The 16,406-nt window shown below is 40.2% G+C and overlaps 1 protein-coding gene across 2 annotated transcripts in view; it reads left to right on the top strand.

Moving 5' to 3' along the window:
- The window catches only part of EFNA5 (ephrin A5), a 293,796-nt gene extending 277,593 nt beyond the window's left edge, over positions 1–16,203 (top strand). The window contains exons 3-5 of one of the 2 annotated variants that reach the window (XM_526972.8): positions 5,345–5,410; positions 5,800–5,880; positions 11,726–16,203. In XM_526972.8, coding sequence (XP_526972.2) covers positions 5,345–5,410; positions 5,800–5,880; positions 11,726–11,847 — 269 coding nt within the window. In that variant the 3' untranslated portion in view covers positions 11,848–16,203. The remainder of the gene's footprint in view (positions 1–5,344; positions 5,411–5,799; positions 5,881–11,725) is intronic. The other variant, XM_009449439.5, reaches the window with a different exon arrangement.
- Positions 16,204–16,406: the final 203 nt, after the last annotated feature.

Raw genomic sequence — 16,406 nt, 5'->3', positions numbered from 1 at the left:
TCTCCTTAAGATTTATGTTCACATTTTGTATCAACTCATTTCGGTTTACCCAGCAATTTGTAGTTAAAATGAGACATCATGCTAATTGCAAAGAACAGCACAGGTTGGCTGCATTAGCAAAAGCAAACTAAGTTGTATGCGAAGGAAAATGAAAAACACTTTTTAATGCTGGAGTGAGAACATTTAAATTGATATGTCTTGTTGTATTTCTTCAACAGCAGCTTATAATTACCTCTCTTCAAGGCATATTTTAAGTGGACTTGTAACAGTAGCTTGAAATGTAAACTAGTAAGGGATCCAGTTGTTGAGGCATGGCAGCAGAATCAGGAGTGCACAGCTCTGTGGGAGCAAGGGCATGCTGGCCATTAGCAGAACATGCCAGAGTGTCTTAGTCCTTCAGTCCGAAGTCAGCTTTAAGCCTTTAACTACACAGATTTGTTAGTGTACAGCATTGTATCAGCTCTTAAGAAATTACCCCCAAATTTTGTGGCTAAAACAACGTTTATTATTCCACAGTTTCCGTGGACCAGGAATCCAGGTGCAGCTTAGCTGGATCCTTTGAGTCTCTCCCAAGGCAACGGTCATCTCAAGGCTCAGTGAGAAGGATTCACTTTGCAGCTCACTCACCCGATTGTTAGCCAATTAAGTTCTTTGTGGGTTGTTGAACTATGACATCAGTTCCTTGTACCTCTTGGCTGGAAGTCTCCGTTAGTTTCTTGCTACATGGTCCTCTCCATTGGAAATCTCACAATATGGTACCTTGCTTCATGAGCAAAAGAGAGAGTGTTCACTGGAAGTAAGGCACAGTCTTTTGTAACAATCAGAATGACATCCCATCACTTTTGCCATGTTCTACTCTTTAGAAGCAAGTTAATAGGTTCAGTCCCCTCTCAAGGGGAGGGGATTATACAAAGGACTGCCTACAGGAATGTGGGGATACCTGGGACCCATGTCAGAAGCTGCCCGCCACAAGCATGATGGCAGTACCCGAAGGGATGTGTTCTCTACTATGTCTGAATGATAGATCTATGGTGAATTGTGGTATGAATGTTACATATATTTGCATTGCTAAATATAACTTTTAGAAGTACTGATTTGGGGGCACTGAATATCGTCATTTTCTATACCAAATTGGCTAAGTGCTGAGTCATGCTCACCTGAGCCCCAGGAGACCAAGATTTTTGGGAAGGCTCAAGTTAGAGCCCCTGTCTGAGGTCATGGAACAGAGTAAAAGTAAGGGGCCCTCATGGCCTTATTAGCAGAGTACTCGAAACACAGAGAACCAGAGAGTCTCCAGCTTGTATTTCATTATGTGTTAAAAGGTTTTGATTGGTACGTTGCAGCTCATTCGGGGGAAGGGACTCTATGGATTGATTTATAAAGTTGCTATTAAGATAATGGAATGGGACATTGTGCTTGTTTTAATTGTCCCCATATCCCTACTCCCAACTTCCCGACTCTAACTTACACTTTAAGCAGTAAACTGAGTAAATGGGTGTGAATTTGGATGATGTGACAACTGTTTTAAGACATTTCTCATTTTAGTTGAAAAATTCTATTAGAAAATCCATGTATCTTTAGAGGAAGATTTCAGATCTAGATTTTTTTTTCACCTGTTTGCAAGTCACTGCCTCTTTTTGGTTGCCAAAGCTCTGGTTTGGAAATTTAGGGATAAAATGTCTTCTGTCCCAGTTGCTGCTGGTTAGCTTCTGGAGGACCTGTGAAGCCTCTGATAAACATGTCTGGGACACACTCTTGCTCCCTGCCCAGAGCTGTGCTGGCTTTTCATGTAAACCTCAGTTGTCATATGGATCCCTCCAGGTACACTAAACTGTGGTTCATATTTATGTCCCAGCTTGAAGAACCACAACACAAGGGCAGGGACAGTTTGAAATCTTATATATCTTCCCATGCACAGCACCTAATAAAGAAGCTGATGCATAGTAGGCATTTTATTTTATTTATTTATTTTTGATACAGAGTCTAGCTCTGTTGCTAAGCTGGAGTACAGTAGCTCAGTCTCGGCTCACTGCAACCTCTGCCTCCTGGGCTCAAGCAATTCTCATGCATTAGCCTCCCGAGTAGCCACCATGCCCAGCTAATTTTTGCATTTTTCGTAGAGACAGGGTTTTGCCAAGTTGGCCAGGCTGGTCTCGAACTCCTGGCCTTAAGTGATCCATCCAGCTTGGCCTCCCACAGTGTTGGGATTGCAGGCATGAGCCACTGCACCCAACCCGTAGTAGGCATTTTAAAAGCATTTGAAATGATAGATGAAGCTGCAGTAATATGTAATGGATTTTTATAATTATTCGTTATCAACTTTCAACATCGACTATTCATTTTCTAAGGAAAGCAGCACAATAAGTTATATATAGTGAATATAATTTATGTATATAAATTTATATATATTTATGTATATAATTTATGTATAAAATACTTACATATTTACTTTTAACTAAGATAAAGTTGGCCATGACAAAGTGATGTATCTCTAGAGCCGTAAGGATTAATACTACCTACCTCCTGACAAAAACGAGGCATGTTTTAAGATTTTACTCCCTCATTTCCATCCTCAGCTCTATCTATTGCTCATAAATTGATCCTGAGATTTTCTTTATAAGTTTATTAGTGGGAATGTTACATGTTTCAATTCCTCTGTTATGTTTTGTTTTTAGTGCTCAGTCCTCTGCCTTTTGTTTACTTGTGATTAGTAATGCACTTTTATATTACCTTATGTCTTCAAATAGTACTAATAATTAATTATCTGTATTTTTTAGTTGGTATAAAGGCATCCTACATTTGTCAGCCAAGAAGTGTGGGGTGACAGAACCTTGAGCATAACATAGAGGAAAGCCACACTTTAACTTTATTAAACCTTACATTTAAAAAATGGAGTTTTGCTACTACATGGAAAACGTTTTCATCTTTTTGGATTTTTTTGTTTGTTTGTTTTTCAAGGTGTTAAATAAGAAACCCAAGTTATACTGACCTAGTAAGGCACACTTCTCAGGTTGGCTGTAAGGGTTAGGAGTTTACTCCTTGAGCTCAGGCCAGTGATGCAGTGATGATCGAGTGAATCCATGGCATGCAATCTGTGTTGTGTACTCACATATCACATTGTATGCTAATATTCTTTGTTCACAAATTTTTCTAAGGATTAGAGTATAATAGTCAAACAGTATCACAAGGCATCAGTCACATTTCCTGGTGACAGAAAATGAGGAAGTAGTGGGGCAGGTTGTTAGGGAAGAGAGGTTTTTATTTTATGTGTCATTTAAATACAAATGCATTTCATATTTTTAATTCACAGAAGTATGGAGCACATCCAGTAGCTAAGACTGTGTCCCTCCTTGAGAGCTCATGGAGAGAACTCTCCAGTTTTTTCCTGGAGGCGTATCGTTTGCTGTTTAGTTATTGCCATGTGCCCTACAATAATTTTCATGTCCTGGATTTATTTCTCCTAAAGAAAAATCTGAAAGACCTGTACTAAATCTAAGAAGCTCCTCCCTAAACCAATTAAGCATTTGATTCTGTCTTCAGCCTGTTTATCTAGCAGTATCATCTGTAAAGTCAGTTATGTGCATGTAGCAAATCAAGTTCACAAGGCTTGAAGTGAGTTCATCTCAGCTCAGAAATTCATTGAACAGCAGTGTGAACATCCATGTGTCACTTTTTTCGCACTAACTCTCATGAATAAGACATATACTCCCTCAAGAACCCATGGTTTTCCTAATGAATTGGAGTCACCTATGTGTACTGTATTTGTGACATGCACATTTGCAGTTGAGGTCCACAGGAAGGACACCATTTCCTGGATCAAACCGCAGAGTGCAAATATTGTGCCCTAAATAACACACTAGTTACTGTAAATGTCAGTAGAGGGAGTTTTTCTGGCTATGATTTAATGAAAGCCTACAGCAAAGCCAGCTGTTAGCACTTCTTAACTGCTTGTCAGAGCAACCAGGGGAGATAGGGAGGACCAAAAACACTTTTTCTCTATACTTTTGTTTTAAAATTAAAGTAGTTTTCAACAGGTGTTGAATAGGGACACTGGGGACCCTATACTACTTGACATTATTTAGTTGGTGAATTTAGAAGTTCTCCTCCAGGAGGGTTACTTGGATCTAGAATTACATAAGGAGACTGTGTAAAATTTGTTTGGAAGTTTGTATATTGAATCCTCTCACCTGCAAAAGAAGCATTTTTGTGTTCTCAGCTCCCCATGAGGAATAATTTAAAAATAAAAATAAAGGAGAGAGAAGACATACCAAATGCCGATCCCTCTTTGTCACTTTGGGTATTGCCAAACTAATTGTAAGCCGTGTGTGATTTGATTGATGTCATCTGCTTTTTCTGAACAAAGAAACCACTTGAAGCAAACACATAGGGAGGAAAGTATGCGACGCTCGTTTCTGTAATTTTTGTCATTTCTAGGATGCATTAGTAAATACATGTGGTTGTTAAGGGCCTTACTGCCCTTGGAAATTCCTTTGACATTTTGCTGTGTGTACACAGGGGAGATAATCTTTCAACCATAGGGAAAGTTTACAGTCTTATTATCTTGAAAAGGAGAAGAAAGTTTCTTCCTCAAGTGATTTATAACTTGAAACATGCTGTCATGTTTTGGTAAGCCCACTTTATTAATTCCATCCTTCTCTGTGGCAAATTGAAAAAAAAAAAATACATGTACCGTTGCAACATAGTACTTTCTCAATAGCATATTGTACTTATAATAGCATGATGGAAGTTACCGGGCTTGGGTTAGTCATATAGAATGCAGAGCCAAGTTCTGAGTAAAACCTCTAATTGAATTACCTGCAAAAGCACTGACAGACAAGCTTTCAGTACAGACAAAGCTCTGCTTTCCCCAGCAGAAATAGGTCACGTTTAAGTCTGCCCTGTAACTCTCTGTTATTGGTTTTTGCCGGCACTTTCACCTTGGGCCTCTGTTGGGCCCCTTTTCCTGCAGCAGAGGAGGAGCGGCTCTGTGAAAGCTGGAGGGCTCACACATTATCCTCTCGATTTAGAGAAAATTGATAACAGATCAAGTTAAATGGAAGAGACTTTGAAATAAAAATCCAAAGTATTTCTTCACAGATTACTCACATTCTTGCATGATTCTTTTATTGTATTGAAAAGAGAAAATCAGGATATGAAAGTAGCCTTTCTATAGCAGTGAGACCTGAAAAGTACTGTTTGTTTTAATTTGGAGGAGGAATTAGAGAAAGTTCCTGTTGTTCAAGTCAGGAAAGAATTTATTGTTCATCATTTGCATGTGAAAATGAAGAGTAATATGTTGTTGTTCTCTTCTTTCTTTCCTGCTCTCTCTCTGTGTTACCCACAGCCTCTGCAATCCCAGATAATGGAAGAAGGTCCTGTCTAAAGCTCAAAGTCTTTGTGAGACCGACAAGTAAGTTCACTAGCATGAGCTTCAGAGGGTGGCTTCACCGCGCATGCTTTATTGTGTGGTCTGGTTCACGGCGGTAAAACTTTTTTTACTGTTAAATCTTGTGTGGTATCTGTTTTGTATATCAACATTCATATTTTAGTTTTCATCATATTTTTTCTCATTCTTCATGATGCTTTTACTTAAGTACACAGCAGTTGCTAACTTGTTGTTTCTTAGACTGTTGTACATGCAGAGCAAATGGGAACAATATTGGCATTTGGAACATGCCATTGATTGTAAGACAATCTACATAAAAAAAGAAAAAAAGGAGAGAAAGAAAAAAGAAAGAAATGGGAGTTTAAGGGTGTCTTCACTAACATATTTGGCTGTTATCTCTATTTTTGTTATAGATAGCTGTATGAAAACTATAGGTGTTCATGATCGTGTTTTCGATGTTAACGACAAAGTAGAAAATTCATTAGAACCAGCAGGTTAGTATGCTTAGAGAATCTCTTTTAACAAATGCATCTATTTCTCTGGTGCTTCCGTATTTTTTTCCCTTCTTCTTCTCTGCATGTTTGCATGTTATAGTTGTTGTTCTGCTTTTGCTCATTGCTAGCGATGCTAATATGACTTATATTCTACCTCATTCCTCCAGTATCTTTGTGCAATGCATGTTAGGTAAAATAAAATTTTCTTTTTTGGAATGGGTTTGAGCTAATGCAGTATCCTAATATAGAAGCCCCATCGGAATGCTAAAATCTCACTGCCTTTTACCATATCCTCAGAGCATGCTGGTGAATCACTGTGAATATTAAAGGATCTGTTTTCATATAAGACACAAAACATTTCTATGTATATGTTCATAAAATTTTATTTTTTATGTCCAAATCTGTAGATAAAAGTAATAAGACTATTGCACAAAATAGAAACTAATTCAACATACTTAATTTTCTCTAGAAATTTACATGCATCATTGAACTGACCTAAGGAACTTTATTTTATTTAAATATTTTTGCTATTGTCAATAGTAATTGGTCTGGAGAAGTATAATCACATTGCCACCACAAATTCACACATCTCTTGCTGCCACAAATGTACCAGTAGCCTGTTGAGCCAAATGTGATCCTTGATTACAGAGGCAAAATAAGTTTTAAGGATAAATAAAACTTTTCTACGATTGACTTCCACACTCCTAATGTTTCCCATAACTAAAGAAAAATAAAACCTACCAAAGCACTCATTGAGGCATTAGTCTGTCGCATACTATGGATAATAAGAACCTGTAAATATCCATTCGGTTATCAATTCAGTCTGGCCATTTAATAAAACTAGATTAACTGAGAGGAGTGGTCGCCCTCTACCAACTGCTTATGGAGGGGTGTGCCTGGAGGCCCTGTGTGTTCCCTTCCTCTGTGGTGTCCTCTTCTCCCCCACCTGCTCCAGATCTTCACTGGTTTCCTTACCCATCTCCCTTGATCATCTCAAAGCTTAAGGGAAATAAAATTATTTCCTCTTCATGGAGAGATTTGAGCCCCCTTATGTAAATGGAGACTTTTTTTTTTTTTTTTTTTTTTTTGTAGAATTTCTCTTCCTTATGGTCCTAGAAACTAACGGGCACTTTTTCCTCCAATATTGTAACCAGGACTGCATAGTCAATGAACCTTAGGGAAACTTACCCTGAGTAAATGCTGTGCCTCAGGACATACAATAGCTTTCCTGTTAAAACTGACAGAAAGAGAGTTTTTTCCCTGAAGCATTCTTGTTTTCTAAGGCAGGCATCTCACCCAGAGCGCAAATGAGAGGTGTGTACAATGAGCTCTCCGAGGTCTTAGTAGCTCCCCAGGGATCAGTTAGCTGCTTTAGAAAGTTTTAAGGAATGAATGCTGACATGAAGGCATTTTAAGTGTGTCCTGGAAATCTGGAGCCATGACTTTGGCTTCTTAAGGTACCAGAGTCCTCACAAGCTCAGGGACTTGGGCCACCAGAGGATCTGCAAGTTACTCAGTATCTCCCTTAACAACCCCAGAGTCTACACTCTTCCTTCTATGGCTGAGGAGACTCACCCATGCCACATTGCTGATTAGGTAGATCCAGGTTTAATACTCAGATCTTCTGACTCCTATTCCAATATTGGTATCAACGTAGTGGTCTCTTACCATTATTAGAGGTATGTTCATAAAGAGGACTTAAGTCTCTTGGCTTTGTTAAGAAGCCACAAGAAGAATGACCAGCATGTTCTAAACAAAAATTACTCAGGATTATGATCTCTTGATACACATTGTGCAGAATGTAGGCATATCTTTCCCATGGTTTTTTTTCCAGGGAATCTCCACTGCCTGTCTATAGCATAGGAGGCTGCTTAGACACCTAACAGATTGCATATTTTTCTCTGGTAATGAAGAGGCACATGGAGGACTATTCTGCCATTAGGAAAATTACCTTTGAATTCCACTAACGATACAATGAAAGATATTGAGATGCTTTCATACATGAACATATGCCACTGTCTTTGGGGAAACAAGGTTTTTTTTCACTAAGCATTTAAAATGCACAATGGCCCAAAATTGATGGACATATAACTGCTGGAAGTTTGCAAAAGTTTGGCAGAATGTAGTTCAGTGTGTGCATACGTGCGCTGGGGAGTAGAGCGTAGGTGTACATGCAGGAAAAGCTCCTTGAGTCAGTCAGAGCTATATTTTAAGGGCTTGCTGGTGAGCATCTTCACTAACAAAGTGAGACAAGGTTGAACCACAATTCCTGGCAATAAGAAAACAATAAGAAATGTGTTTCTTACAGGTGTGAGGCACTGTGCCTCACACCTATAATCCCAGCAATTTGAGAGGCTGAGATGGGTGGATTGCTTGAGGCTAAGAGTTTGAGACCAACCTGGACAACACTGTGAAACCTTGTCTTTACCAAAAAAAAAAAAAAAAAAAAATGTGGTGTGTGTGCCTTTAGTCTCTGTTACTTGGGAGTCTGAAGTGGGAGGATTGCTTAAGCCCAGGAGTTCGAGGCTACAGTGAGCTATGATCACACCACTGTGCTCCATCCTGGGTGACAGAGCAAGCTTCTGTCTCTAAGAAGAGAGAGAAAGTCTAGTCGGATTTGCAGTTCTTCACCACTGTGTCGAGCCACTGAGTGAAAGAGTATTTACCTTTCCCCAGCTCTGGGTGTAGACCCAGTCTTTATGAACCCAGCAAGTCTGAAAGGATTCCACTGCATGATCTCAGCGATGTGTACTAATTCACCTGTCTTTGGAATGTATTTGTCTTTTTTGTTTGCTTGCACACTCTGCCTGCCAGTTTCCTATCATCAGGGATGCAGGATGATCTCAGGGCAGACATATGCCACATAACATGCTCCAAAATATCGCTAGCGTTCTCTCCGTTAACCATTGAAACCCCCATGTTGTGGAATCCTGTAGCCAGGAGGCAAAACTTGATTTGACTTCTGAAGAGGAACGTTTTCTTTCTTCTTCCAAGCCTGTGTTACAAGTGTTAGAAATTCTCTCATGTTTAGGTGTAGTTTCCATTGGGATAGATTTTACCTATGAATTCCTCCTTAGAATTCTGAAATTGCTCAGATTTACCCAAATGACAGCCAGTTTCTCATTTCACATTTGGGGGCTGTAGAATCTTCCAACATTGAGAACCTGTTTTAATCAAAGGATGCTTTGTGGAATCCTGAATGAGGAACAGCATGTTGCAGGAAGAAGAGAAGGATCCTGATACCCTAATGGGACTGATTTTCCTTTTGGGGGGCAGGAAGATATATATTCGTTGGGTGCTTATAAAAGGTTAATTCCAAAGATTGTGTATGGTTAAAGGACTGAAAGTCACACTTAGCCTCATACTTCACTTAGATGAAAAACAAAAGCCTTCCTCTCCATTACCTTGTAAGATCTATTCCTTGTGTCTTGTGCTGAGTGGACCTGGAATAATGGATAGCCCTCACTGAGTACCTAGAAGGGACTAGGGTGGTGATGAAGGGGTTCACACCGAAGATCTAAGTGCTAGCTGGGTACCTTTAACAGTACACTTGCAAACTATACAAGGAGAAGGATTGGGTAATATGCTAGTAAAAATAAGATGGAGAGGAATCCAATAGCTGACGCAATTTCAGGTATTTAAATATGTGATATTGTGAAATGAACTCTGGAATCCTCAGGGTTTGTGGTTATTTCACATTTAAGCCTGAAGTGCTCCATTGTTTTGATTGACAACATATTGGTGCTCTTAAGAAAGTGATTTGGATTTTAATTTCGGGGCTATTAAGGGCCTTTACTTCTACTTCCTATTAACTACAGATTTAATTAATACACTTGCAAGGCTGAAAAAGAGCAGAGAATAGAAGAGGGTCTGAAGGTACTTGGCCACATTGTGGAGGACTTTATATATATTTTTTCTGCATCCATTTATCTTACCATCTTGCTTCCTAACCTTTTCTAGTCTCCTAAGCTAAAATCACTCCATGCAGATTCGCTAAGGTCCAGGAAAGGGGAGCAAATTAGACAAGGGGATGCAGTAGCTTTTATTCGAGGGGAGGCTAAAATGGTAAGAGCACTCCAGGTCAGGAGACTCAACACTGAGAAGACCTTTCTCATTGGGAATGGATGTGATGGACAAAACCATCCCAAACGAGCATATCTGAAGCAGGGGTCAGACTGTGAACCTGAAAAGTGGTTACTTTAGGACAAATATTAGCGAGTGTGATTCTACCCAGTGAAGGAAAAGCACCCTTATTGTGACACGTGTGGTAGGAAAATACAAATGAGTTTAAAATAATGGTTAGTTAACCCATTAAGGGGTTTGAGGTGGGTCATCCAGGGGTATTTAGGGATTATCCTTTGAGGTCAGTATAATTGAGAACAACAACTAGAGCCTTGTTACCATTCTCTCTGGCCCTTGAGCAATTCCCAGATGGCAACTGCTGAACACCTGCAGGAAGTTACCCTGATGCTGAGATAAAATTTGCACAGGGGCTCACTATTGGCCCCCAAAATGTGTTATTCAGAGATCCTTAGTCTAAAAGCACAAGTGGCCAGGTATAGTGGCTCATGTCTATAATCCCAATCCTTTGGGAGGCCAAGGGAGGAAGTTGGTTGAGGCTAAGAGTTTGAGACTAGCCTGGGAAGCAAAGCAAAACCCTGTCTCTCTAAAAATTTTTAAAATTAGCCAGGCATCGTGGTTCACACCTGGAGTCCCAGCTACTCGGGAGGTTGAGGCAGGAGGATTGCTTGAGCCCAGGAGGTCAAGACTATAGTGAGCTATGATTGGGCCACTGTACTCCAGCCTGAGCAACAGAGCAAGACCTTACCTCTAAAAAAAAATTAATTAATTTAACTTAATTAAAAGTAAATAAAAGCATAAGTTAGGTCAGGTGGAAAGAAGAAGACAGGCAGCCCTGGAGCAGAGCTTGGCTCCTAGGCAAGCCTCCAACCTCTCTTTGGTACTAATTGCTGCAGAGTTCCCATTTCGAAGTTAAGCCTGTTAATCATGCAGATCAGGAAGGCTATCCAAAGTCAGAGGCAGCCTCACAGAACACTTTATAGCTAAATAAAAGAAGCTAAACTCACTTAATCCATTTTATTTAGAGGAAAATTTGCATCCACGCTGATAATTTATGTGCCAAGCTTCAGCCCGATAAAAATGAAAATAGTCAAGTTCAAGTAATTTAATCTTAGAAATACAGGGTTTGTAATAGAAATAGCACCATAATTGACACCTAATTGCAGGCAAACTAGTGGGCATACGTTTATTGAAGTTTACTAGGCATGATGTATAGTTTATCCAAAATGCTGCTGTTTTGGCATTTAGTTTTTCATGTTTGAAAATTCGTGTAGGCATCCAACAACCAGGCATTCAACACTAATCCTATGAAACAGCTAAAAGAAGGGAAATGGGCAGCGCATTCTGGTTAACCACTACTGTGCCAACATAACTGCCCCTTCCCCCACCCCCACCAACATGTCACTTGCTTGCCTGTGACATCTTAGGTTTCAAAGGTACATTCAGATATCTGAAATTTGTGCAAGGTGTGTCTGACTGCTGGCTAACCAAAGCAGCTCACAGGCCAAAGGTTACAGTGTATGCATAATTTTTCCCCTCAATTTTTAAGGAAAGTATTAATATTGCTGAGAAAGTCCAATTTTCTTTGCCTCTTCTTTGTTTGCTGTAAATAATGAGTGATTATGCAGACATGAAAGTCAATGGTGGCACAAGGTTCATTACCCTACTTTGCAGAGGGTGGCGAGGTCTGTTAACAGCAGGCTGCTGCAAGAGAGTTATTAAGGATGTGAAATCTCATTGGAATGTTTGCTTTCTATTTGAACAGATGACACCGTACATGAGTCAGCCGAGCCATCCCGCGGCGAGAACGCGGCACAAACACCAAGGATACCCAGCCGCCTTTTGGCAATCCTACTGTTCCTCCTGGCGATGCTTTTGACATTATAGCACAGTCTCCTCCCGTCACTTGTCACAGAAAACATCAGGGTCTTGGAACACCAGAGATCCACCTAACTGCTCATCCTAAGAAGGGACTTGTTATTGGGTTTTGGCAGATGTCAGATTTTTGTTTTCTTTCTTTCAGCCTGAATTCTAAGCAACAACTTCAGGTTGGGGGCCTAAACTCGTTCCTGCCTCCCTCACCCCACCCCGCCCCACCCCCAGCCCTGGCCCTTGACTTCTCTCACCCCTCCCAAATTAAATGGACTCCAGATGAATATGCCAAATTGTCATAGTGACACCAGTGGTTCGTCAGCTCCTGTGCATTCTCCTCTAAGAACTCACCTCCGTTAGCGCACTGTGTCAGCGGGCTATGGACAAGGAAGAATAGTGGCAGATGCAGCCAGCGCTGGCTAGGGCTGGGAGGGTTTTGCTCTCCTATGCAATATTTATGCCTTCTCATTCAGAACTGTAAGATGATCGCGCAGGGCATCATGTCACCATGTCAGGTCCGGAGGGGAGGTATTAAGAATAGATACGATATTACACCATTTCCTATAGGAGTATATAAATGAACAGGCTTCTAAAAGGTTGAGACACTGGTGTTTTTTTTTAATATGACTGTCTTAAAGCATTCTTGACAGCAAAACTTGTGCTCTCTAAAAGAAGCCTTTTTTTTTTTTCTAGGAGGCAGGTTGGGTGTGGAATGCTAATACAGAGCAGGTGTGAAAACAGAGAAAACTACAGGTTTGCTGGGGGTGTGTATGTGTGAGTGCCTCTAATTTTTTTGGTGACTGGGCAGTGCACACCAGATATTTTTTCTTTGAATACAGATCACCATGGTGCTACAACTTTTTTTTTTTTTTTTTTTTTTTTTTTTTAGAAACTCAAAGAGGCATTTTTATGAATAAAGTGACCTTCCCCAAGGCTGACAAGCCAGGGTTGATGAGTGCATAGTGGAATAGCTTTGGATACTCCTCTGGGGGATGACATGTACCAAGGAGAGGACCGCAGTGGCCAGAGGAGACATGATTTGGCTTTGCTGGAGCGCCAGTGTGCTGTGGCCTTTCCCCGCCTCCCACCCTAGTACCCACGTTTTGCTCCACACTCCTTGACCGCAGGGGCTCGGACACAAACCCCTGTCACCAGGAGAGTCAGTCAGCACTACTTGGGAGGGCTAAAGGGAAATTTGGAAATAAAATTCCAAAGTTTGGAGTAAAAAAATTCAAGTGTTGATTTTATATTCTTTCCCTTTCTGACACAGCCTAAAGCGTAGGGGGAACATGTGTTTATCTGTGGGAGATAAACAAGATGGAGTCCCAAAGACTTTAACAAAATATTTTTTTAAAAATCCACTAGAATAGAAAATACATTATTTAGATATACTTTATGCTGAGAGTGAGTATATATGCTTGTCCTATTTAAACTTGTGAGAAAAAGTGGTATCCCTTGATACATTTAGAAATATGGGGGCTATCTTGTTTCATTGTGGGGGTGGGGCAGAAGGAGAATAAATGCAGGATGACCCTGTTGAAGGAATCTTAGCATGGCCAACAAGGGACGTTTCCAGTCGATTACCAGGAAATGCAAGCCTTGGGGTTTCTACTGGTGGTGGGGCTGTCATGAACTTTAAAATCCAAAGCGTAGACAAGGAAAAGTGTTAGACCAATTGAAAAGCAATCCAGCCTTTTTTTTTTTTTTTTTTTTTTGGCTTTGCACGACATGTCAACAGAAACCATGCCTTTCAAAATAAGAAATAAATGTGATGATCATGTAAAATGTGAAAAATTGAAAGCATTCCAGCAAAATAAGAATTTTTTTATATATTTGTTTTTTAAGATGTATATGTTAAAAAAAGAGAAGGTCGCATTATGGACAGACTTCGTGAATGGGAATTTGCTTAGAATTGTGAGTAGTTCTGAATTAGAAAAGTATGTGAAGGAAAGGCAGCTGTAAACGTATTGTGCCCTGGAGAGTTGTACACATGTTGAAATGTAATCTGGGCTTACCTGATCCATTTGGAGTGGATGTCACTGCCGAGTCTGTTCTCACATGGAACCATGTGTGTGGGGTTGCCAGCCTCACAGATACAATCAATCCTATTCCCCTCTGACATAAGGAATTCCTCTGGAGTGGCAGAGTCTTATCGCAGAAGGCAGCCACCATTTCACCGAAACAAAAGTTCACGGCATTCAATTCCTTTTTCCTTTAGCTATTTATATATGCAGTACTCTCAGTAGTATCCAGAAATACTTTTTTTTTTTTAATTAATAGTTACAGGCTTGTTGGTCCAGTGGGATTTGGGTAGGGGGAGAAAGATACCTTCTAAAATGGATCAATAGAACCAAAATAATACAGCATGTTCTATAACCACAAGGAAATCAAATGATCCTGTAATGATTCCAGTTAGTCATAACTATGTTAGCAGTGCTAAATGCATTTTAGAAATGGTGACTTCTGTGGTTTTCCTAGCATTTGTCTCTAACAAATGGTGAAATAATTACTCATGGCCCTCTCTGCCATTGTCTTTCATTTTTTCACAGTGAAATTAGACCCCTTTACTTCACCGTTCTGCCACTGCAAATTAAGTATAAAGAAAATAGCAAGAGTATCCACACCAGTAGACAGTAAGCTTCTCTACCTGTAAGTGATGTAATCATAGCTAATGCACTTGCCATGGAGTTTTCAAGATGATTGGTGTCAGACAGTTTTCATTTTGTTTAAAAAGTGTTGGTGGCCTTTTGTGGTGGTGTTATAATCCTCTGGGGGCTTAGGAGGATGTTGATGCAACTTTTAGAAGCTTTTAATTTCAAAAACAACTCAAAAATCTGAAGGACAGTCATAGCTGCCACTCAGCCCCAGTCAGTCAAACCCCAGTGACCTTTGCCCCTGGTTGCCAAGGGCTTTGCAACATGAAGCAGGGAAATAAGGATCTGTCTGTCTGTTTAGTGGATACCGTGTATCCTTTAATAGACCAGGTAACAGTTCGTGTTAGTTTAGACTATTGTTTTGTACTGTACTTTCTTGGGTGGCAGAGGAAAGAAAAGTAAAACATTAAAAAAAAAAAACTGCGTTCTTTAAATTCTGTATTATTAGCAACCTCTGTTGTATATAGTGTTTGATAATAAAGTATTAATTTGATTCTTATGTCTTTTGTAAGTGAGAACAATAGACTTTCAGGATACAAAACATGCATTGAGGCTTTGAAACATCCAATGTGTACTGTGGCTGAAAAAAAGAGTCACAAGTGGCTGAGACACTGCTCCATACAGGACTCATGTGTGGTCATTGCCCACCCAATCTTATGACTCCATCATCTTGGGACCCGGAACAACATGACTTTTTTGATCAATATTTTGTCCTCGGTGTTTTCAAGGTCTGATGTTGGAGCCCTGTGGCCCACCCTCCCTTCTCCACCAGCATGTTGGTTTGAAAAGGATAGGGAATTTAGAAACAGTTCTGTACTTTGGTTTGGTTTGGTTTTCTGTTTGTGATTGTTTTCATGGACTGTTTTATTTTTTCCCAGGAAGAGTCTTTATCAATATCATGTGCAGCTCACTCATGGAAATGGTTGCAAACCAATCAGTGTAGGAAGCTTAAATGGGGCTGTTTCCCTCTCTGTGTCGTTGTGAAAGGAAGAGTCACACAGTACCTGTGGATTTTCAGGGACTCTGTTTTTCTCCGGTGCCTTAGCAACGGCAGCAGCCATTTGTATTAGTTTCAAATAATTAGAAAAACAGTTTTCAACTCCTCCTTTCCATTCATTGCTCTCAGAGTTGTGGTCACTGACTTTTGTTTTGAAAACCGCCTCCACCAACACCCCCGTTTGCCTACACCACCCCCCTTTTACTTAGTATGTTTATTTTTTGTGTGTCTCTTGCCTTCCTCCCACGTTTTATTTCCCCTCAGAGCCGTGAATGGGCAGGTCTGTCTCTGGTTTGGCATCACTGAGTTTTTCCCATGCATTGGCCCCAGGGCTGCTAGGATGTGAGACAAATCTCCCTACAATGGGCTTGCTCCCATTGTCTGTACAGTTTAATAGATGCTGGCATGTCGGAGGTTACCCATGAGTCAAAATCCGCTTTCCATGCTTACTCTTGACACCCCATTGAAGCCACTCATTGTGTGTGCGTCTGGGTGTGAAGTCCAGCTCCGTGTGGTCCTGTGCTTGTACTGCCCTGCTTTGCAGTTCCTTTGCACTTACTCATCGAGTGCTGTTTTGAAATGCTGACATTATATAAACGTAAAAGAAAATGTAAAAAAAAAAAAACCCACACACAAACAAACCCATACGATCTGTATTTGTATATACACGTGTCCGTACAAGTATACCTAAATAAAAATTAAAGATTTTCATCATTTTAATTGGATCCCTCCTTCTACTTCTTTGTTCCTTGAATGATGCCTTTATTTCAGGGGCTACTTGTACTCTGCTGATTTTTCAAAATCTTTGTGGACAGAAAAGATAATACAACATGCACAAGAGAAGGCCTGGGAAGCTCAAAGAATGCAGAGTTAGAAATGGCCAAGTATCTGGGCGCATTCCAGTTATTCTGATGAGAGAATAG

Source organism: Pan troglodytes, chromosome 4 (genome assembly GCF_028858775.2).
Source record: "Pan troglodytes isolate AG18354 chromosome 4, NHGRI_mPanTro3-v2.0_pri, whole genome shotgun sequence".
NCBI lineage: Eukaryota > Metazoa > Chordata > Mammalia > Primates > Hominidae > Pan > Pan troglodytes.
Note: the sequence above shows the minus strand (reverse complement) of the source record. Positions and strands in the feature narration are given on the sequence as shown.